This window comes from Cottoperca gobio, chromosome 24 (assembly GCF_900634415.1).
Source record: "Cottoperca gobio chromosome 24, fCotGob3.1, whole genome shotgun sequence".
Classification (NCBI taxonomy): domain Eukaryota; kingdom Metazoa; phylum Chordata; class Actinopteri; order Perciformes; family Bovichtidae; genus Cottoperca; species Cottoperca gobio.
In genome coordinates, this window is record NC_041378.1 from 22,067,087 (window position 1) to 22,091,681 (window position 24,595).

General features: G+C 40.8%; 2 protein-coding genes across 2 annotated transcripts in view; one reads left to right on the plus strand and one right to left on the minus strand.

Moving 5' to 3' along the window:
- Positions 1-866: 866 nt before the first annotated feature.
- On the minus strand, positions 867-14,976 carry casp8ap2 (caspase 8 associated protein 2). The gene is given in 11 exon segments (XM_029425691.1): positions 867-1,900; positions 2,005-2,104; positions 2,704-5,494; positions 7,016-8,587; positions 8,590-9,374; positions 9,613-9,728; positions 10,366-10,440; positions 12,135-12,235; positions 12,412-12,486; positions 12,951-13,003; positions 14,611-14,976. Coding segments are annotated over 10 exon segments (5,703 nt in total). The 5' UTR covers positions 12,976-13,003; positions 14,611-14,976; the 3' UTR covers positions 867-1,837.
- Positions 14,977-15,196: 220 nt separating this feature from the next.
- Positions 15,197-24,595, plus strand: part of mdn1 (midasin AAA ATPase 1) — a 62,126-nt gene continuing 52,727 nt past the window's right edge. The window contains exons 1-10 of the mRNA XM_029425690.1: positions 15,197-15,292; positions 15,586-15,812; positions 16,841-17,065; positions 18,300-18,407; positions 18,939-19,131; positions 19,209-19,418; positions 19,743-19,874; positions 20,078-20,181; positions 20,727-20,841; positions 23,943-24,127. Coding sequence (XP_029281550.1) covers positions 15,197-15,292; positions 15,586-15,812; positions 16,841-17,065; positions 18,300-18,407; positions 18,939-19,131; positions 19,209-19,418; positions 19,743-19,874; positions 20,078-20,181; positions 20,727-20,841; positions 23,943-24,127 — 1,595 coding nt within the window. The remainder of the gene's footprint in view (positions 15,293-15,585; positions 15,813-16,840; positions 17,066-18,299; positions 18,408-18,938; positions 19,132-19,208; positions 19,419-19,742; positions 19,875-20,077; positions 20,182-20,726; positions 20,842-23,942; positions 24,128-24,595) is intronic.

The following is a 24,595-nucleotide window of genomic DNA, read 5'->3' on the forward strand; positions in this document are numbered from 1 at the left end:
TGATGATAATAACTCATCAAATAAAATACATAAATCTTATAAACATGTCTGTACAAGTAATACATACTTTAAATAACCATGTATTTCCTGAATGTATATACCCGTCCCTTATGTGTTTACATTTACATTGGTAGCTGAGAGCTAAAATATGGGCGGAGTGCGGCAAAAATATTTTCCTTATTTTGAAATTCCAATGTTGATAGGTATGCGGAAGTGTGCGGCAGGGCCGTATGTCTGGCGTGTGAGGCGTATCGTCTGCGTCCTTCGAACGATCACAATTTACCCTTAATTTATATACCAGCGTATTGCTGTATATTTCGTATATGCCAGCATCCGTTTCCGCCATACGGATGTGTGACAGGGCCTTAACCCCTTTGTAAACATTTTGATTAGTAACTGAGTTAATTACATATTGAAAGTATAGTATATTTTACATTGTGGTATTGATACTTTTACTTAAGTAATCCATATATTTCATTCATATATTTTATTTAGATTAGACTTTTCAGCCTGACATATCAATAAGACATACAGCGTTGCATGATTTTAGACAGTATATTTAGTATAAAAGTGAAATATCCATCTAATATCTGGCACAGTAAGTTCTAACACCATCTGCTTCTTCTGTGCTCAACTTCACGACACATTCTAGTGAGTTAGAAAAAGGCCCCTAGGCACTGGCCTCGATCCATACTTAGTGGCCCACTTCATGAATATTAGTGCCATGGTGATGCAGTATGGAGCTACCCAACAGTATCTTCCACTGCTACCAACTGGCCACCAATTCACCACAATTATTAAATAAAAAAAATCTTAAATTTTGTAAATATGCTTTTAAAATCAAGGAATAAACACGGGCACCAGCATAAATAAATACAACTTTATTTTCAGTAAAGAATTACACACAATTGTAATTTCTGTTTCCAAGTGATGGGATGAACCAAACAAAAAGCCAGTTAGGCCCACAGATAAAATGTGTCATTTGTATTAACAGATAAGTGTACTGTCCTGTACATGAAAACATTTTAACAGTCCTTCAAACATTTCAATCACACACAAATGCAACCATAAAAATAAGATCCAAATAATTCATATAAATTCATATACAATACAGAATTCTAATAAAATGGACCAACCTATCAGTCCCATAGCTCGAGGTCTACTCATGGGTGATGCTTCAAGTTGCTTCCAGTGAACATTTCCACAAACTTTAGGAACTAAAAATGTGACTTGATTTAGAAATATTTGAGCACTGGAAGCTGGAAGCGTCTTACTCCGAAAGGCAGTTTTTCCAAACTGTACTGAGAGGAACAGAAGTTTAGGAGTAGATGTACGATGAACTTGAGGAATACCATTTTCGCAATGCATCATACCTGCAAATGCAGCGAAAGGAAAGCAAGTAGAGATGCTTCACTGAGGACAACGTTACATGCTTTTGTGAGGACCAGACATCACACCCAGACCTGATGCTGTAGTAGAGACTGCAGTGTGGATTCATTCAACCCCAAAAGTGCATCAAAAGCAAGAACACTCATGTTAGCTTTACTTTTAGTGATTGTTCACATCAATATAACTCATCAGCTGTGCAGAGGAAGAGTCCTGTTTGTCACACTTATAAACACATCCAAAACAAAATACCTTCACGGACAGTGAAGGGAGTTACGACTTCACTTCCCGCTTGCGTTAAGACTTCACGTCCCGCTTACGTTACGACTCACCACCCTGCGTTCACTTCTTCAAGCACAAAGTCACATGAACAGCAGTCTCCATGCCGGTGTTGGTGCCACAGTATGTGTGTGGAAACGCTCCAATACAAGAACTGCAACAGTCAGAGGTATCAAGGGTCCATCTTCTCCCGCTTCTTAAAAAGCTTCATGAGCTGGTAAAATCTGTGAGCGATCTGATAAAAGAAAAACAGTTAACAGTTATTGTATGCTCCTTCATCACAGCCTGTCATATCTCATAACTCAAAGATAACACGCAAAATAAAACAGATGAACTTACCTCGCTAGATGGCTTATTAAGCATCTCTGACAAAGCAGAGAAAGTCTCACGTGAAGCACCTTTTGTCTTCAAGTCGATCAGAATAGCTCGATCTTCATCTCTGGAAGAAGCAGCGTACAGGTCGTTAGCATTAATCCAGTTTAAAACAGTGCTTTTCATGTGACAATCAAAGTGTGTTGCTGCTACTACCATCATGTCTTTACATGCATGTTCTTACAGTGTCTCCTACACAAATGTGAGAGATAATATACTATAGTGGTCCCAGTAAAACTTAAATAGGAAAACATTTAAAGTTGGTAGTCTGAGTTTACAGGTGGCTGGGAGGTTGGGAACCAAGAGGGCATTAGCCTAGCATAGCATAAAGACTGGAAGCAATATTCAGCTATAAGTAGTATCTTACTTAAGTATAAATACAGAAGAAATGTCATCAAAATGTACCTAAAGTATATGTCGTTGTTATGCAGTATATCTTTTATTTAGTATCATTTAGAATTGACCTTAAAACACAGTACATCAATACATTTACTTAGTTATTCCACATCACTATATACCAGCGAGTCTGTATTAAAGCTTTGCAAGCAGAAAAGGCTTGTGATAATTATCATTTCCAAACACAATGTTTTCTGAAATATTGACAGGATTGGTCAAAATGGCAAACCATTGCAAGTAATGCGATTCAACACAGAAGCAACTACTGACCTGGTCCATGCTATCACCACCTCGCCCTTCTTCCTGATCACATTCTTGGCATGGAGACTGTTGGGGGACAGAGATGCCGGGGAGGATCTGGATTCACCATCATCTTGCTTGCAGTAAGACACCATCTCGTCTGCACTCTCCTCTTCCTTCTTTCTGAACCGCTTGGCTTTTGATTTCTCTTGGTGCTTCTTCCGTTTTCGACCTTTGTTACAATCCCTTTGGTCTTTCTCTGATGTGCTGCCAGTGTCCTCTGCAACGGTGAGCCTTCTTTCTGACTCTTCCATTTCCTCTGTCCCGGAGTCTGAAACATGTGACGCCAACACTCGGCGTCCTTCATCCGTTTCAAAGCTTTCATTAGAAGGATGTGAACCGTTTTGTGACACCACAGTTTCAGAGCAACAGATTATTTTCTGAGACTTGGACAAAAGAGCCTTTGAGGGACTTTGTTGAGTTGTCATGTCTTCTTCTCTGTGGCGTGTTTGACTCGTGTTTTCATCAGCGACTGTGATCTCTTCTCTGCTGGTTGCCTGGTCGATCAGTCCAAAGAAATGTTCAGAGCTCTGAGCACCGTTCTGCGAGTTGTTGTCTGAAGGAGAAGTTTGAGGCAGATTTTTCTCTGATAGCTTCTGTGAATCCTCAGAAAAACAAAGCTTTGAGGTGTTTTGTTGAGTTAACAAATATTGTTTGTGGTAAGAGTCTTTTGTTAGTGTTAAACTCTCATCTTGAGAGGGATGGATGTCTGCGTCAGTGGCAGCCGGACTGTTCTTTGATGGAGCGTATGAATGAGTACGATTATGCGATTTCTCGGACAAAACTGCTTTTGCTCGATTGTCTTTATGTTCCATGTTATCTTCTCTATGTTGCTGGTCTTCTTCTGTTAGTGTTTGACTTAAGCTGTCATCAGCAGTGAGCGTGGTATCTGCACCTGTGGCCGCCTGCCGGATCTTCACAATGAAATGATCGTTGGACTTCTCCATCACTAGCGCCTGCATGGGCAGGTCAGGCTTGAACACGAAAGGTGTGGCGAGTACTTCGTTGCAGCTGGAGTCACAGCTGGAGTTGTCGGTGTCGAGGGCGAGATGAATGTCTTGCTCTGATGCGTCTTCCTCGTCCAGCAGAGCATCCTCACTTATGTGAGCGCTGATGACGCTGTCTGGAGTGGACATGAGGTGCATGCTTGATGGCTGTAGGAAGCTGAGGTGGCTGTCGGACTTGAGAGGGGATGGAATGGTGAGGGAGACGGCCAGGTCTTCAGATAGAATGGAATATGACCTCTGTGAAGCCAGAGCTCTATTCTCTGATGGCACTTCTAACAAGCAGTTTTCATCAAATAAAGCTGGATTCAGGTGGATCTGATTTTTGGATCGAGGAGACGATATCCTGCGAGGGGAAATGTTGGACCATGTTGCGATGAGTTTTGAGGGAGTCCCAAATTTCATCGGGGACAACAGTTTAGACGGAGAGTCAAATTTCGTTGGAGTAGTGATGCTGATGAGTCTCTCTCCATCCTTCCTTGGTGTACTGAGGGACCACACCGTGTTGTCTCCAGTGATGCCACTGTTTTCTAGTAAGTCAGATCCTTGCAGGAGACACTTGAAGATTTCTCCCATTTGAGAGTCTCTCACCAGGTTGAATGTTAAACTGGAGGCTTGCTGTTCTGTGAGAAGCTCAAAGTCAGTTTTGTCAAGCAAAGTACCATTTTGAGGGACTAACAAAGAAGTTCTGGTACTTTTCTCTGGAGTTGAAGTTATATTTTTTGGAGGAAGGTAGACGGCGACAGTTTGTGTATTTGGGCAATTTATTGGATGTGGGTCAACATTCCGGTCTTTTTCCACTTGTGTGATTCTGATATCTTTGCCTCTGCTTCCAAGGCCTGTTTTGTACGGCGCCACAGCACAGGGCACTATCCAATTAATGCTTTTCGGAGCCGATTGTACGTCCATTTGTTGACACTGTGGCTTCTTTACGGGGGGCTGTTTAGACACTTTCTCATTTCCACTGGGCCCATTGTCCTCGGCCTGAGCTCTTCCTGGTTTGCAAAGGCTCTTCAGCGTAGTGTGAATGTCCTTGAACAAGTAGTCAACTTGGACGTCCACAAAGTCCCACAACCTTTGTTTCAGATCGACTGCTTGCTGTTCAAAGATGCGTTTCACAATACCATTATTTGATAGTTTGCTAAACACAGATGCAATCAATGTTTTCAGCTTGGATTTCAGCTCCCCTGCCTGACTGCATATTTGACCAAAACTAGCCCCATCCACAAATTCTAAATAGGACTCCTGGAAATTGTCCATCACACCGTAGAAGCTCTTCTTGGGAAAGGTTTTATGAAGCTTCATGTACTTTTTTCGAATCTCAGTACGAACCACCTTGAATGTCTCCATTACTTCGTCTGTGCTAGAAAAGGAAGCTTTGGTTGCCGCGGGGCAAACTGTTTTAAAGCGACTCTTCGGACTTCGTGTCGATACGGCCGTTTCATTCATTTTTCTGGATGAACCGCTCCCTTCTTCAGGTTTCCTCTTTAACACAGAATTAGGACTCGCTTTATTTCTGACTGGTCGCGCTAACTTCACCCTCTTGGTTGCAGGAACAGGAGAACCTGTCGCCACCTCATCGCTTTCGCTTAATATTTCCCCTTCCTCCAGATCAGTGTCAGAGAGACTTGAAGGCAGGTCGGAAACATTGTCCACCAGGTTCTGTGTGTCATGGTTCGCTGGAGAACCCGGATATTTGTTTTCTTTGTTTACATCCAACTTCTTTGAGGTGTCGTCAACAGCTGTGCTGGAGAAATCTGCACACAGGAGAGAAAGAAAAACATTTAGCATCTCATGTTACTGCCATTTGAGAAGCCACCGCTTTGAGGACAGTACCTGGGGACGATTGCATTTAGAACCTCTTTGGTTTGAGGCAGTGTGATGTACTGAGCTCAGTTACATCATGTCAGAAGCATTATCAGTAGAATGGCAACATTGTTCAGGCATCTTTAGCTGTGTGGATTGTTCAGACACACTCTAATCTACTTAGGCTGTTGTGTGTAGGATTCAGGGGATGTGTGCGTCTGCAACCGCTCATTGCATTCCATTAAACACTGAACCATATGTGCAATCCTGCAGTCTCACCCCCTGCTGCTACACACATTTAGCCTGTGACTTATTAAAAATTCAAACTACCATTACCAAATGTAATATCTGTAATTACAAGTCCAAGTCCGTCTTATAATAACGTTACCATGACATTTCCAATGATCGTTCTAACACAAACAGATATAGATCATGTAATTATCAGGTTGGGAAACAAACTTAATAATCAACAGAAAACATCAATATTATGTTTCCGTTTGATGAATGCAATGTGCTTCCACAGGTTGGCCGCATACTTGTAGTACTGATGAAGACAAAGACCGGTTGTGGTTTCAGATATTTATTAGACCATCATCTCAAATAGTTTTCATGTGATTCATTCTGTTTGAGCCGTCAGAGAAAGAAGCGTCCCATGAGGACACGGTAAGAATGAAAGAGAATAAAGTTAAAAGAGCCTCTATCCTCCAGCAGAGATCAGCAGCGGGCTACAGAGGACTGATAAACTCACTTCTGTCTAACTCCAAACCTCCAGATTTTCTCAATTTTAAAACGTGTGGGTCTTCAGACCCACTTGAGGACATTTATTTTGTGTCTCTGGAAACACAAAGGGCTTTATAAGCCCCGATTGATTGGTCGGCGATCGTCATTTGCCGATATTCAGTAAATATGTGAGATTGGGAGATTCTATTCGCCGATCTCTGATAATGCTTCATTGTGAGTAAATATGAGTATTGGGCAAAGGCTAATTATAATGTCATTATGATGTGATCAAATGTAAAGTTGTAAAATGTAGTTTTTGGCTAGAAACTTGAATAAATACAGTTGTTTTCACAGCAATATAAAATAGAGAATGGCTCTTGGAAGCTTAGAATACATCATTTAAACGCATTTCTTTAATCAAAGCAAATATACAATCATTTATTGTACAATCATTTTAATGGTGTGTTTTTATGAAAATAACCACTATAGGAGGACAATAACAAAGTAAAACGATAACATTTAGAATTTTTGACGGTTTACACCGACTTCGGGCGGTTGAAATTATTTTTAGACTATAAATATTGGCGGCAAAAAACACGCGATTTGGGCATCTCTACTAAAATCAGTGGAGTTCTCCTTTAAGATAAGTTAAGATCTCCATTTGCCATCTAAATTACATTTTATGTAAATAAAATAATTTGGTTTTGCGGATCTAACATGTGTGTAAGATTTAATGTGAGGTATTTATTTACCTTTTTGAAGGCTCTTGACGTGCCCTGGCTTGCCGTGAACATGGAGGTGATTTCTCTTGGTTATCCGTATTGGGCTCCTCAGAGGGCTGATGGCATCAGGGATTGTCTTCAGATTGCTCAGTGTGCGCATCATGGAATCCTCATCATGGAGTATTGGCATAGAGCTGGAAGGCTCAACCTTATTCTCACAACCTTTTCCAGGAGTGAAGCTCTTCTTTGGTGTGAACGTGAGGTCACTGTGCTTCCCTGGCAGAGCCGTCTCCTCTGTCGTACTGCTGACCTTACAGCCAGTGGAAGAGCTCGGCTCAGTCGCGATGCTACTGCCGTCATTGCTGTCTTCATTTGTCTGTGTTAAAACGTAGATAGCCTCCGGTAGACTTAGCCCTTCTTGTGGAAGTGATTCAAGGCTTATTGTACTGGATACAGCGTCTGCATCTTTAGGACCCTCTTGCTCACAACAAGCATCTTTCATGTGAAGGGAAATGGACGCAGGAGGACACAGTCCCTGCTGACAGTCCTGAGGTAGAATTATGGGAGGACTTTGCTTACTTTTGTGGTTGGCCTTGTGAGGAACATCTTCAGCTACAGGATTTTCTCTTGAGGGTGAAGCAGCTTCTTCTTCTTCTTCGACTGAATTTACAGAGAGGCTTTTCTTTACTACACTTTTAGGAGTTCTACGCTTCATTTCTACACTTGGTTCAAGCACAGTGGGGTCTGTAACAGCAATAAATTGATCACTATTATTTGCGGAATTTACTTTACGTGAAGAATTTCCTGTGTGTTGTTTAGAAATGCTTCCAGGCGTGACACTGTCACCATCTGTAGCCTGCAGAGGGCCACAACCAACCACCTGGCTGTCTGACGCCAGCTTGGGTTTGTCCTCGTGTCTTGAAATATCTGTTGTTTTTAGAGAACTAATTTCTGGTGATGTTGGTGTGAGATTCACAGTATCTGGCTCATAAACATGAGCCGAGGAAGTTTGGAATGAATCGTCTTCAAGTTGCCCGTCAGCTGCAGGAATTTCACTGTGGTGTTCGTCCTTTTCCTGGACGTCTTTCGCATAGTCACACCTCTTATGTGTCTTTTCAGAACATGGAGTTTTAGGGGTTTCTGAAGGTTGTTCTGCAACATCTTCAAACCCTGCTTCTAATTCACTGCTATTAACTTCATCAATCACACACATATCCTCGATGTTAGGCTGTGAACTCTCATCATCTGGTACGTGTTCTACTACCTCCACTGGTGTGAGGTTGCCCTGGCTGACAGGCAGCAGCGGCTTCTTAATTGGTGAAAGGGTTAGATTTAATGTTTCCATGAAACATAGTTTCCTGTTTGGACTATTTTCCTCCACACAGCTTTTCTCAGTGATACTTGGTTCTTCGGATGATCTTTTTAAGGCCTCTTGTGTCTTTTCTGTACTTTCCTTACTACTGACATCCTCTTTACCTGGATCTGACTCTTTTGGTCTCGCTTTCTCACGTTCTCTGTCTATCTTGGTCGGAGAGCTCGTCTTGTGTTTTCTGCTGATTTTATCTTCACGTCGTATATCCTCCTTCTTTGGACAATCCTTGACAGTCTATCCCCTCCCCTCTCTTTGGAGGACTCACGGCTGCGCTCAGCAAGTTGAGTTGAAGAGGACTTTTTCCGGTCCTTTGAGTTTGAACTTCTGACATGTCCATCACTGGTTTTGATTTTTCTATGATCTCGACTGTAGCCGTCTTTAGAGCTATGAGCTGCACTATGTTCTGAGTCTGAGGTGGACGTTTTGGCTGCGTCTGGTCTTCGTTCTCGACTTCTCCCTTTCTTGTCATCAAGGGAAACGGCACTCTCTTGTGGAGGACTTTTAGCCCGGTCTGATCTGTGGTGCCCCTCAACATTTAGGTAGTTCCTGCTTTTGCATGATCTGGAGTCATATCTTCGTCCTGTGTCTTTGTCTACTTTGTGAGACCTGTTTTTGTCAGAGGCAGAACTGTCTTTGTTGGGCTCTGAGCTATTTCTTTGTCTCCTGTCTGTTGATTCTGATAGTTTTTGACTCGGACATTTTTCCTCTCTGTGCTTGAACTCGCGTTTGTCTGACCTACTATGTTGGGTTGATGAAGTGCTGCTGGATTTCCTGCTGGGCTGATATGTGGAACTATCACTTTCTTTCCTGGAGAGTTGAGGAGGATCGCCTGAAGGATGATCCTCCATGGGAGGTGGAGGAGGAGGAATGAATAGGAGAGGAAGCGGCAGAGGCGGCAGAAGACTGGAGGGTGGAGGTGGCCTAATCATGTAGCTGCCTGCGGACGTCCGACTGGAGGAAATTTGATCCCGGTGATTATTAAAGCGAGATTGGTGATGATGGTGACCTTTGTCGGACCTGGGGAAACAAAGGTTTTAATTATTTAACATAAATCTAAGCAGCGTTTTGTCTACAGAACACAGAGGAAAGGCAATCATCACAAATAACAAGCTGCTTGTCTTAATTGAACTGCTTATATAATCTTTTATATTTCCTGCTTGGAATTGTTTGATCATCTCATTGTAGAGTCCTATAAGCCCTATAAGTTATTGTTAACCAGATGAAACAGTTATGATGAGTCACCAGAATCACTTACAATTGGTTCAACCTCTGAATCTCAGCATCTTTCCGTGTCACCTCCTGTCTCGCTGTTTGTAGAAGTGCAGAGATGTTCTTTTTGAGGCGGCAGTTCTCAGTGTTCAACCCTGTATTCTGTAAAGAGAGACAAGAAAACGTGTCAGAGCTGTTGAATCTGTGGAGGGTTTTGACAACTATTCACTGCAACACTAAGGCTTCCTCATCAGGCTCTTCTGGGATCACTTCCCATGTTTTCAGCCCCCAGAAAAACAGCGACCTGAGTGGAAGCATTTGAAGATCAATTTTGATGCATAGACAACGTGTGTGCTGTTTAGGTGTTACGGTGGGAGGTGGGGGAAAGTGGTAGGTCCTGTGTATCCATAGCTACTGCTGTATTAAGCTGAATGGCATATTACCAGTGCTAAATACAATTAAGGCAAATAAAGTAGTAAGTGGGAAATGATGCTTTGACAATATTGTCCCCGTCACATCCGTGGCAATAAATCATAGAGAATTGAAACATGCTGGTTTAAGAATTGGTTTTCTACTCATTTTCCATTTCAGCATTAGAAATGTTGACAACTGTTTGAGTCTTGTGGCTGGTCAACATATCCAACCAAGTAAAAGCTGAAGATAATGATTCTCCACAAAATGACAGTTGGTTAGTGAAATATATAAGCATTTACTTTAAAATGCAGGACTCTGTGTGAAGCTTAATCATAAGCAATGATGCACAACGCTTTCAAACAGCAGAACAATAAGGAAAACAAACCTGTGTCTCCATCTGCTCCACTCTCCTGCGCAACTCCTTAATTTGGTTTTGAGCTGCTTGGAATCTGGACTTCAACTGCAAACATAGAAAAGGATTGTGAGACAGTTGGCCATCTGACAGCATCACTCTGCATCTCAGAGCATTGTGATATACAATCGGTATACTCCTTTAAAAACACACTAATGTTGTGAATGACGCCGAATAATGAAAAAAGGTTAAGCGTGTAATTGACGATTCGCAGCAGACTGTTGGTCGGGGGGGAATCTATTGGAGCTGCTTTTCAATACTCACACATCACTTCTAAACCAAACTGCTAGACTTTGCAAAGTAAAGTAAAATGCAGCCTGTCATGGGTTGGCTCAGCAGGAGTCATGACGACGCAGAGGATTCAACTGGCAAATAAGCCGAGTAAAGACTTTGTAACATGAACACTGTATTTCTATCAGTTATGGTTTTGCCGCTTTTAGAGATCTAACAAGGCTTCAAACTCAGATATAGCACACAAACTGGATCTTATTTAATTGTCTGGAACAACACGCCGCACTCACAATCTCTCCCTCATATATGACCACTTGTGACCTAAGTGTGAAACTATCAGCGTTGTTTGAAGACACCTGTGCCAGCTCCATCTGATGATGAAGAGTCTGAGATGAAGTGAGAGCTCAGACAAACCTGGAAAGTAGAGCCTGTGTTAAGAATAGTTGGTATGATCTGCAATCTTTGAGAATACAAAACATCTGAATTTAAAGTTAATTATTCCCAAAATATTTGATGGCAGAGATGGTCACCCTAAAAGTGTAATACAGTTATCTAAAATAAAACATCAATCGTCAGGGAACAATGCAGAGACGTATATCACAGGATATACGGTATATTTAGTGAGTATGGCTCTGACCATCGTCTACTAACTGATCAATGACATGAGATGTGTCAGTGTGGGTGACTTCACAACAAATTATTTCCTGGGGGAAACCTTTGACATGAATAATAGGGTCCTTTAGCAACCCTTCATCCATCCATCGTCTACCGCTTATCCGGGATCGGGTCGCGGGGGCAGCAGCTCCAGTAAGGAACCCCAATCTTCCCTTCTCCGGGCCACATCCTCTAGCTCCGACTGGGGGATCCTGAGGCGTTCCCAGTGAGGAGATATAATCTCTCCACCGAGTCATGGGTCTTCCCCGGGGTCTCCTCCCAGCTGGACGTGCCTGGAACACCTCCCTAGGGTGGCGCCCAGGTGGCATCCTTACTAGATGCCCGAACCACCTCAACTGGCTCCTTTCAACGTAAAGGAGCAGCGGCTCTACTCCGAGTCTCTCACGGATGGCTGAGCTTCTCACCCTATCTCTAAGGGAGACGCCAGCCACCCGTCTGAGAAAACCCATTTCGGCCGCTTGTACCCGTGATCTCGTTCTTTCGGTCATGACCCAGCCTTCATGACCATAGGTGAGGGTAGGAACGAAGATCGACCGGTATATTGAGAGCTTTGCCTTCTGGCTCAGCTCTCTTTTCGTCACAACGGTGCGGTAAAGTGACTGTAATACCGCCCCCGCTGCTCCGATTCTCCGGCCAATCTCTCGCTCCATTGTCCCCTCACTCGCGAACAAGACCCCGAGGTACTTGAACTCCTTCACTTGGGGTAATGGCCTTTAGCAACCCTTAACTTATTATAATAACGCATGTTCGCCAAGCAAAAACAGGTCAATCTTAAGCTCCGCCTTCAGGATGAAAGGCCTAGAACAGATCCACAACAGAGAGAAAGGAAGCCTCACCTCAGAGTAGGAGGACTCTCTGCTCTGCTGTTCCTCTGTGACAAGTTCTTCATAAAGATCCATCGAGTCCTTCAGCTGAGAAGCCTTAGGAGATGACTTCTCTGTAATAAACCAAAACATGACAAATAAGATAAATCGCAATTATAAAGCCTCAATAATGGACAAAGGAATCTGTGCTGGACTATTTTCCAAGCACTAGAATACAATAATACTATTGGTAGTAATAATATTGTGCCATAGCAGACAAAAGTAAATCCATTTCAAAAAGGACTTTTACCTGTATTGATGCTAAACGCGAGATCCAGGCCATCATAGATATCCACAGAGTCTTCATTGACATCCGGTACAAAGGCTGTGGATATTATACATGTATTAGTGCAAGTCATCAGTTTTGTACAGATATAATAAACCCTTTAAAAATGTTTCCAAAATCACTTGCACATTAATTCCCTAATGCTACATTCTTTTGTTCTGTTTAGACACTAAAATACAATAGAGGGAATAACTAGTTATGTCGGGAACAATATATACTCCATATATTAACTATTTCGAAATGATTTAATTTGTAGAATTGAAATATATTTCAGGCATGAATTTCACAATATTCTTTGATGAATTTCAGTTTCATATGTACAATAATGTTGTGACTGAGAATTGCAGTGAAACAACTTCTTGTGCCACGGGTAGAGACGCCTACACTATATATTATATGCTAACGTTATTATCACAAACTAACATTCCTCATAATACGCAAATAACAATAAATACATCTAAATGTCACTGTGAGTAAATGTATTTTTTTTTTTTTTTACTTACAACCAGAAGCATCATTGTCTTCCATTCTTCCAAGTATCCCCTTGGCTCAGTTCCTTAAAGCAATGCCAAAGGAAAATCAATATGTATTACCAATCTACAAATATCCGCCAGAACACACTTAACACAGGCTGAAGATTAACCTGTAACGACAGAGGCAAGACCACTAATAAACAAGAACACATTTAAATCCACAATTGATTCTAGAATATATAGGCTAATCTTAATGGGGAGCTCCACCACTTTGACATATAAACTAAGGTCAGCATTGACATGATAGTCAAGGGCAGTACAACTCAAACTGTATTAAATGACTTCAGTGGCTCTCGAGAAGCTTTGAAAATAACCCTGATAATGTCATCAGTCTCATCTTGTACGTTGAGACTACTATACATTTTTAAGAGAAGGCTCGGGTTACAAACTAGAGAAAAATATGCTATTGGTTGCATAATGGTAAATGGACATTTATATAGCAGCTTTCTAATCTTTCCACCACTCCAAAGGATTTACCATAACATTTACCCATTCACAAACACATTCATACACTGATAGCAGGGCTGCCATATGAGGTGCCAAACTGCTCATCAGGATCTAATCTAATGCTCACACACACACACACACACACACACACACACACACACACACACACACACACACATCTATATCTATAGAGATATATCTATATAGCGCCTTGAGATTGCTTTTAGCTTTGAAAGGCGCTTTATAAATACAATTTGTTATTATTATTATTATTATTATTATTATTATTATTATTATTTAAACACATCGATGTATATATATATATATATATATATATATATATATATATATATATATATATATATATGTTTGGCTGTTCTATCACTAGCAACTTCTCAATTGATTTCCCCCAAACATATATAATGATATATACTGTGTCACAATGTAAATCCATAATGCAATATACAAGTGTGTATACAGTGATAGAGGATGTATCCATATTGCCCACTCCTACAGATAATATACAAGTATCAATGTATGAGGTTAACATTCTTTAGGTATTATCTGTAGTGGACAAACGGAGGCTAGTCAGCCATTGTGCTGTTAGCATGGTGAACATAATGGTCTAGCTAGACCTCTTTTGTTCACTACATTACTGGCCAAACAAAGCAAACAGCGAAAAACAAAACCTTTCAACAACAGAGCTAGACAGAAAGTAAGTAAGAGGTAGTATACGGTTAACCTCCCATTCTGTGTGGAAAGTTAGCTTCATCGTTAACTTTCATCGGATATTTGAAGCTGTGAGCTCAGGCTCAAGCTAACATTAACATCACTATTGCTAACGTGACTATCGTCCTGTTCTAAACTCAAACGACTTCTCCGGAAATGTACACTTGAATCAGGTTATACAAAGTACAGAATGGATTTTTTGTTTGTGGCATTTTGTAACATTACTGTATATGTCATTGTTGTTTATAAACAAGTTTGGATGAGTTAAAACACTGCATATTAAACTTTACTGGTATCAATGTATTATCTAGGACTGGAAGTAACGAAATAACGTTACCGGGGAAAGTATTCAGTGGGTACGTTACGGATGCTAATGTAAACAATATGCACTGGCCAGACATTAATACAACGAATATTACAGTAGGCTAAGCTAACAGTGGATTGGTTGACTTACTTGTTTGCGTATTGTTATGCGTCCTCCTGTTGTTTACAACTGTAATGTCGCGCCAAGACTTCATTGCACAGGAAGTAGCGACATTTTCCCGCGGTCTGTCACTGCTGTGGGTGTGTTCTCGCAGTTTCTCGCTTTCAAAAAATACTCTTAAAACAGGAGTCAGACACTAAAGGAGACCAATTCTACCGCGACCCCTTCACGGGTTCACAGTCTCCCACAGATAGCTGGCATAAACGAATGTATTAGATAGCATCAAATTTGGCAGATCGCTCGAGCGAAAGTTGCTCCACCCGCGGCGAGAGTTGGACTGTGCTCGCGTCGCTTTCCGGTGCGTCATCACAGCGCGACGTCACAGCAGGAGGGGAATCCAACCCGACCCGGAAGGACTTGCGCTTCACTCACATGTGGACAGGATTTAACACCAGTGACGGGAACGTGCATGTGTGTTGTGATACAACCTCAGACAAACAGGCGCGTGATGAACCTCACAGTTTGGTTTAATAAGATTAAATCAGGATACCTGTTCATAGAACGTGCGAGCTTGTTTTCGTTGTAGAACGACCCTCCAGAGGCGACAAATGATACGATGGAAAATTTAGAATTGAGCCTGTCATCACTGGGCACCATATCCAGACATGTTGACAAAAGTCACAACGAACTATCCCAATATCTGTCTAAACAGGTAAGACATGTTCATTCATGGCTTGTATGGAATTGAAGAGTGTGTTTAGAGTGTTTTAATTTTGCACTGCGACTCGAAACGTGTCCTGTGTTCAGCATGCTGTAATCTTACCTTCACATGTCAGTAGTCACTGTACATATGACATCATTTTAATGTGTTCTGTGTCATTAAAACCATTCTGCTGTCTTGAAAATCCCCAGGATGTTAATATTTTTTGGATTTATTGATTTATGTGTAGCTTTTATGTCAACCAATCAATGTATATCAATCTTTCCAATATGATCTCTCCTCAGATATGGAGCCAACAGGACAGGCAGTGTATTCTAGAGTGTGTGGCTCAGCTGCTGCTAGAGAAGGACTATACTTTGCTGATTGCTCGACACCTGAGGCCCCTGGTTTTGGACCTTTTAGAGCGCAACGCAGAGAGGGTCAAAGCTGGTGGCAGGATCAACCATGACCTCCACGAGCGCCTGTGTGTGGCCCTCAGCAAACTGCTCGGCATCAGTCCTGATGCACAGGCGTAAGTAATGGACTCTATTCTCTCCTGTGAGCTTGGGAAATGTCCCCTCTCTTCAGCCTGGCGCCTAAAGATGCTAAGGGTGCTCCATGAACACATGGATGGATTTACTCAGTAGGCGGCCCATTGGGTAAAAATGAGGTGTGGGCCCCTGTGGACACCTCTCCTATGTTTCTTGTTGCCTTCAATTTAACGGATATATTTACACCCTGTTAGCACAATATGATTTTTACAGGGTTCGTACACGGTCTTGAAAGTTTGGAAAATGCTTAATTTTAACCATTATGTTTTCAAAATTAGGACTATGCTTGGATTCGGATATATACTCCTTGAAAGATGCTTGCTCTTCAACATAATTTGGTGTTTCATCTACACAATCACTCATGTAAACCAACTAATATTTCAAATGAAACCATCCCATCGTCATATTTGTTTAATGTCTCCTGGCGTCTCACATCAGATGTGTAGTGGACCAGACCAGAGCATTTAATACACATGATCAAAACATACAATCAAAGTTAATAGGAACAGCTAGTATAATCAAACAAAGGCACAATATACAGTTCATTGATTGCTGTTAATATAAAGGAATTCTGTAATTTAATAATCTTAATGTTTTGCAATTGCATTTATAGTTACAATTTAGAGGTATGTGATGATGAAGGCTTTGAGAGTCTGGACATTTTTGGATTATGTACCTTGAAAGTGCTTGAATTTTACACTTAAAAAGTTGTACAAACCCTGATTTTAAAATAACCAAGGACTCATCACTAGCTTTTATCACAGTGCATCAAGATTAAAGCTATAGTTCAACATTGTGATTGTGCTGCAAAACCAATTTCCCCACGGGGACAAATAAATATCTATCTTTTTATCATGAGAGAGAAAGTAAACAGAGTTGTCTAAATCGGTTGAAAAGAGGCTAAAATATCCAGACTTATATAAACATATACAGTACTGATGCAGGAACCTGAGCTAGCATTTCTGCAGGCTCAACCCACCCTGAGTAACTCTCGACTTCTCTCCATAAGGTTTGCTGCAAGGTACTTCAACGATGCCTCCCCAGTGTTTCAGAGGCTCTTCTTCACCAGTGAAGAGGCGTCAGCTGTTCAGTATGGCCCAAGGAGGATGAAGCTGCGTGACCTCATGGGTGCCACCCTACGTTTCCTCCAGAGTGATTGTGCCAAATTTCGAATGCTCTGGGACTGGAGTCCCTGTGTGTCACAGCTGCTCACCAGTGATGTCATGGTGCGAGGGTATGTACATGGAACAAGAACTATGGTATTTCTATTATTGTGCTTAAATGAATGACCGCCATGAAGGTGAGGAAAATGTGTCCATTTATCAAAAAGATAAAAAACAAACAAATCTACCTGTAGCTCTTCCTCTTCTGGTACGCCGTTCTACTTCAAAACATTATAAATTGTAGTTTAATATTGACTACAGGTCATATTGGTCAGACTTTAATTAAAAGTAGCCAAGTACACAAAAATTCACATCAGCCTCTTTACTGTAATTCAAAGTTGGAGAATTTCTGACTTAAAGAGCTACTGAAGGGTTATCATATTGAGGCAGAATGGCTGCAAAGCCACCATCACTGGCACTTCCAAAAAAAATGAATTAATCCTGACCTAATTTAGTATATTCAGCAAACTAAAAAAACCTTCTAAGGTAAAAGGGACTTTCTCACTTAAGCTTTAGACTTTTTTGTATCTGATTTCACTTGTTAACAAGCAGCTAGTACATACAGTATATGTGAGACAATAATTTATTTAGGGTATTCATAGGAGTAAGTAAGTACAAAGCTAAACTGTCCTGGAATAAAGCCAAACAAGAGTTAAGCTAACTTGAAGGTTAGGCTAGGTTAAAGTGGAGCAGGCTAATTTAACACAATAAGTGGTATTAAAGCTAGGGACGGGATATGCATGTTTGAATTATATTTGTTCAGATACTCTTAACGTGTGGTATGGAATAAGTAGCTAACAAGCTGAATGTAATAATAAAAAACACACACAACTGACTACAAGTCGGCGTTTAGACGCAGCAGCTGTTTACAACCACAGTACTTGTATCCAGAGTGTGTTAAGTGTGCTGAACACTCAACAACCACAACTCAATGTGGAAGCTGCCATGGATGATGTGGGACATTTTAAAGTTGTTTTTTTGGGACAATGTTTGCTTTACTGACAAGAGGGTCTTTCTTTAATTTTCTGGCTCTACCAATTGGTAATGGTGATTAGCATTACATCAGACATCCCTTCAGAAACCTATGGATGACATCAATGTGTCTGTATTGTTCTACAGTTCACAGTGAAGACCCTCTGTTCTTCTCCTTCCAATATCTGCCCTGGTGTTTACATTTAGCTGTTACTATGTTAATACTGTCGTATGCCTTTCTAAAGCCTTTCTACAACCTGTTTGCATTCCTTTGCTTCCTGCGTGTGTGCCCTACAAGTTAAACGTACTGTATTTTCTCATTGTCTCTAACAGGTACACTGCCCATTGTTTAGCGCTGGTCTCTCATATGACTGATAATCAGAAAACCATCTTTCTAAGAAAGGTGCTGACGAGTGATGAGATCCTGCACATGAAACTGAAGTATGTACCGTTTTGTTGTACCTTTAATTATCTATTGTCATATAGGAAATAGCCACAAATGCTTGTTTACAGAAAATTATGAAATGATGGAAGAATATGACATGTAATTTCTTTATTTATTTATTTTTATATATATATATATATATATATATACACACATATAATGTGTGTGTATATGTATATATATATATATGTATATGTATATGTGTGTATATATATATATATATATATATATATATATATATATATATATATATATATATATATATATATATATATAATATATATATATATATATATATATATATATATATATATATATATATATATATATATATATATATATATATATATATATATATATATATATGTATATATATACACATATATATATATATATATATATATATACACATATACACACACACGATATTCGAATTTATTGAGAGAGACACACACTCAATTACAAGTAAAACTGAATAACAGAACTGTCATGTCAGTTTCATAACTGTTTCTCTGTTCCTCCTTTAGATCTTTGGAAGAAACGCAGCAGCTGGAGGTAGAAAAAGCTCTGGTGTTAGCCAATCAGGGCTCTGTGGTGTGGCGCCAGGAGAAGGCTAATAAGTTCACCAGGGGTCAGGTGGTATCAGAGGACCTGTCCCAAAATGTTGTGGCAGTCTGTGGTGTTGTCTTACCCAGGATAGTTCCTCGACAGGCTGAGCAGGTATGCACCCTTTAGTTTGTCACATAACATAGTCTGCCGTTGATCTTCTTGGTTCTAATGTTGATCTCAATGTGCAGCGAAACCAAACAGATCTGGTGCTGGTGGACTCAACCTGCCGCAATCTTAGGAGACTGGCATTGGCTGTGGCTTCCCAGAAGCCTGTGCTGCTCGAGGGTCCTATTGGATGCGGTAAAACTGCCCTGGTGGAGTTTATGGCTGCTGTCACAGGACATACAAAAGCTACAGAGATCCTCAAGGTCCAGCTTGGGGATCAAACTGACAGCAAGGTGAGAGTGCATGGAATCAATGTCAATTAATTAGAATTCAGTTTACTTAGGCTGAACAGTGGGCATTTTGAAGGCAGGGAGGGTCTAATGGAAGACAGTATGGATTTGTATTATTGGAATTGTAGGATCCAGTGTATTGCACATACAAGGGAATACAAGTCAGGCATTCTTTTTGTTGTATGTCCCTTCTCTTTGATGCATGTCATCTCTTCTGTCTCTGTCTGTCCTGTCTCTCTTCAAGCTTTTACTGTCAAATAAAGCAGAAATGCCAAACAAAACAAACCATTCAATAGAGGATGTGATTGTGTTTTGCTTGTTTCACAGATGCTTCTCGGGATGTACCGTTGTACTGACATACCAGGGAAGTTTGTGTGGCAGCCAGGAACGCTGACACAGGCTGTATCTAAAGGACAATGGATCCTCCTGGAAGACATTGACCACGCACCTCTGGATGTGGTGAGTTCAAACTTGTTGAGAACTGTATAGAATATGGCCTTAATATTTCCAGTTCCAACACATACTCAATAGACCTCAACCTGGGCTTGCACCAATACATCCTCTGAACAGCTTCATGTCAGACCTGTTTCTTGAAAATGCACAATTGCAAAAACCCACGACTGGGCAGAAATGTTTTTATTTAATTCATTTATTTGTATTAGATATCTGTGCTCCTGCCTTTGATGGAGAATAAAAAGCTGATGATTCCAGGACGTGAGGATTGCATCGATGTTGCTCCTGGATTTATGTTCTTTGCAACACGAAGGTAAGAATGTCATTACATAAATTATACTTGTGGAACAGCAGCTTGTAGTTCTAGGTTTTTTGAGGTAACCTGATTATCTTGCACTATTTGGATGTGTCTGAATATGGTACGATCTGATGTAAACAAAGTCATTCTCTGTAGGCTATCCCATAGTAACTATAAGCAGGATGTGCACTTAGACGGTCTTTCTGATCTTTTTGCATGGTTAAGGTGTCAGTGTGCTGGTGTTTACACCTGGCATTAACATGCGTCTTGGGTGATCGGATCACAAGTGGACAGCGCTAAACACAAGCGTAAACAACCACCAAGAAGTACTGTGATCCGATCACTTGAGCCGCTTACCGAGGTGGTCTGGGCAAATTTGACCACATATCTTTTGTAGTGGTAAATATATTCGTAACACAGAGTAAAATTTGACAAATATGCTCTTGATCAGGTGGCATTCACCAATTTCAAACAAGCAATTTCTAGAGACTTTGACACCTCCGTTTACCTCACTGCATAAAGAAGGTATGATGTGACATAAGTATGCTTGTGTATCGCAGGATGTACCAAAGTGGTGGCAATTGGCACAAACCACAGAACTCTCATGCAGCGCTGCTAGACAAGTACTGGACCAAGCTGCAAATGGGCAACATGACACGAGAAGAGCTGAAGAAGGTGAGTGTTGAACCCACACGGGTGTATTTAGTTATACCACTGAATTAGCCCACTCTTTTGATGAACACATGCATTTCATAAAAGGTGTCATGCTGGATCAATAGAGCCGTGGAAGGAACCATTGGTAAAAGTAAAAACCTGACTGTTACGAGCTTTCAAACATACCCTGAACCTTTGTTTGTGTGTGTGTGTGTGTGTGTGGTGTGTGTGTCCTGCGTGTGTGTGTGTGTGTGTGTCCTGTAATATGTATCTCCTAGTTATAGAATCGGTTACTTGATATGGAAGAGAATAGGCTGAAAGGTAAAGACAGGAACACCTCCGGTATATGTTAGTTGTTAATAATCATAGGACATTATTTTTAAAGCTCACTGCTGATGTTATTTTTCCTGTCATAGTTCATTTAACATATACACCTACATGCTTTAGTTATGTAGGTTCGTCGTATTATATCTAGTATAATATCAAATCAAATCAAATTTATTTGTATAGCCCAATATCACAAATTATACATTTGTCTCAGTGTGCTTTACAGACTGTACAGGTTACAACACCCTCTGTCCTTAGACCCTCGCATCGCACAAGGAAAAACTTCCTAAAAGAAACCCCAAAATTAAAGGGGAAAAAATGGAAGAAACCTCAGGGAGAGCAACTGAGGAGGGATCCCTCTCCCAGGACGGACAGACGTGCAATAGATGTCGTGTGTACAGGATAAACAACATAGTACAAATACAACATTTGACAGAAATGATGTTGTGTTGGAAAAAAAAATAAATAGAAAGTTTGAATGAATCCAGGAAAATGTCAATAAGGCTTCCCGGTGTCCAGCAGGACCAGGTCAGCAGGCGCTGTCACGATTCATGATCCTGACGTAAACTTTATCAGTGGCAACCTGCCACATGAGAGACAGACACTCCGGGGATGTTTCCGTTTCCGTTTCCTTGTTCTAGTCAATACACGGGCCGCTGCATTTTGGATCAACTGAAGAGTCTTAAGCGACTTTTTGGGACAACCTGATAACAATGAGTTGCAGTAATCCAGCCTTGAAGTAACAAATGCATGGACTAGTTTTTCTGCATCATTTTGAGACAGGATGTGTCTTATTTTTGCAATGTTACGTAGATGAAAGAAGGCAGTCCTTGAGATTTGTTTTATGTGGGAGTTAAACGACAGATCTTGATCAAAGATGACGCCAAGATTCCTTACAGTGGTGCTGGAGGCCAAGTTAATGCCATCCAGAGCTTCTATGTCATTAGAAAATGCGTTTCGGAGGCGTTTAGGGCCAAGTATAATAACTTCAGTTTTGTCTGTGTTTAACATCAAAAAGTTGCTAGACATCCAAGTTTTTATGTCCTTAAGGCATGCTTGAAGTTTAGCCAATTGATTGGTTTCATCTGGTTTAATTGATAGATATAATTGGGTATCATCCGCATAACAATGAAAGTTTATAGAGTGGTTCCTTATAATATTGCCCAAAGGAAGCGTATATAAGGTGAATAGAATCGGTCCAAGTACAGAACCCTGCGGAACTCCAAGACTGACTTTGGCTGTCATGGAGGATTTATCGTTAACAAGTACAAATTGAGATCGCTCAGATAAATAGGACTTGAACCAGCTTAGTGCGGTTCCTTTTATGCCAACACAATGTTCCAGTCTCTGTAGTAGAATGTCATGATCAACAGTGTCGAAAGCAGCACTGAGGTCTAACAAGACAAGAACAGAGACGAGTCCTTTGTCTGAAGCCAATAGAAGGTCATTGGTAACTTTCACCAGTGCCGTCTCTGTGCTATGATGAACTCTAAATCCAGATTGAAAAACCTCAAATAAACTATTATTATGTAAAAAGTCACACAACTGTTTTGCGACTGCTTTCTCAAGGATTTTAGCGAGAAAGGGAAGGTTAGATATCGACCTATAGTTGGCTAAAACCTCTGGATCAAGACCAGGCTTTTTAAGAAGTGGTTTTATTACAGCTACTTTAAAGGATTTTGGTACGTAGCCAGATAATAGAGACAGGTTGATCATATTTAATAACGAGGTGTTAATTAAGGGTAAAACTTCTTTAAACAGTTTAGTTGGAATCGGGTCTAAAAGACAGGTTGATGGTTTAGACGATGAGATTGTTGAAGTTAGTTGGTTAAGGTTGATTGGAGTAAAACAGTCTAGATATATTTCAGGAGTTACAGATGTTTTTAAAATTCCAACAGTTGAAGTTAAGTCATTACCAATTGAGGTCAGGAGGAGATTAATTTTGTCTCTAATAATTATAATTTCATGGTTAAAGAAGCTCATGAAGTCGTCACTACTGAGAGATATAGGAATAGAAGGCTCTGTAGAGCTGTGACTCTGTCAGCCTGGCTACAGTGCTGAAAAGAAACCTGGGGTTGTTCTTATTTTCTTCTATTAAGGAAGAGTAATAAGCTGCTCTGGCATTACGGAGAGCCTTCTTATACGTTTTAAGATGATCTAACCAGACTAAACGAGATTCTTCCAATTTAGTGGAACGCCATTTACTTTCAAGATTTCTCGACTTTTGTTTTAGTTTGCGGATTTGTAAATTAAGCCATGGAGCTTTCTTTTTCTGTTTTATGATCTTCTTCTTAAGAGGAGCGACAGAGTCGAGTGTTATTCGCAGTGAGGCTGCAGCGCTATCAACAAGATGATTAATTTGGGAGGGACTAAAGTTAGCATTGGAGTCCTCTGTTATATTGATATTGAGTCCTGGTATTGAATCAAGATGCATGTTATTTTTTAGGTTTATTACATTACAGGTCATTTAGCAGACGTTCTTATCCAGAGCGACTTCCAGTGAACTAACTACAGGGACAGTCTCCCTGGAGCAACTCAGGGTTAAGTGCCTTGCTCAGGGGCACAATGGTGGCAGCCTGGTATTGAACTCACAATCATCTGGTGTTCTGTTCTCATTCCTTTAATGGTCACTGTAACTAATATACTGTGTAAGAATATAGTAGTAGTTTATAATAGTGATTTTATTTATTGTTGCTCTTATACTATTACTGGAACATGTGGGATGGTCCGGATGTTTGGCATGACCCAGAAATACAAGTTAACGAACTAGCTTAACCCACTCTCTCCGTGTGTAGGTTCTTATCAGCAGGTATCCTCAGCTGACGGTGGTGTCGGACCGTCTCCTGGATATATACTGCCAGCTAACAGGGGAGAGACACTCTGACCTGGACACCAGCAGCCTTCAGACTCCTGATGATGGCCCGCAGCACAAGTCTGAGGACAAAAGCCCGCCGCTGGAGGGTCGAGCCCTGTCACTGAGGTGAGGCCCAGCTCACGACTTGCTCTGCTCTCCCTTTACTTTACTTTGTGTGCTATTTTAATCCAACAATGTGATTCTTATCCTGAGCTAGTGACTGGCGGTGGTGAGTGGCGTGATTTATTTTTTTGTTCACTCCTCTCCTTTCCTCCGCTCTGTTTCTGACTGTAGGTGTGTGCGCACGTGTTTGTGTGTGTGTGTTGGGAGCGAAACAGAGCAGAGTGAAGCTGCACCGGTTAAAATAGAAGTGCCCTGTCAAAATTGAAAACCCCTTAATAATTTATTGATTATAGATCTGGGTCCGCCTGTTGGTGACCTGTGATGTTGACCATGAATCAAAACAAAAAATCTTTAAAGGTGCAATGTGTAGTTCCAAACCACCTGCTTATATCGTATTCTACAGTTGCATCTCTCTCCTAGTGTCGATATATTTACTGTGTATTAATGTGTGTCAGTCAGTTCATCAGAGCA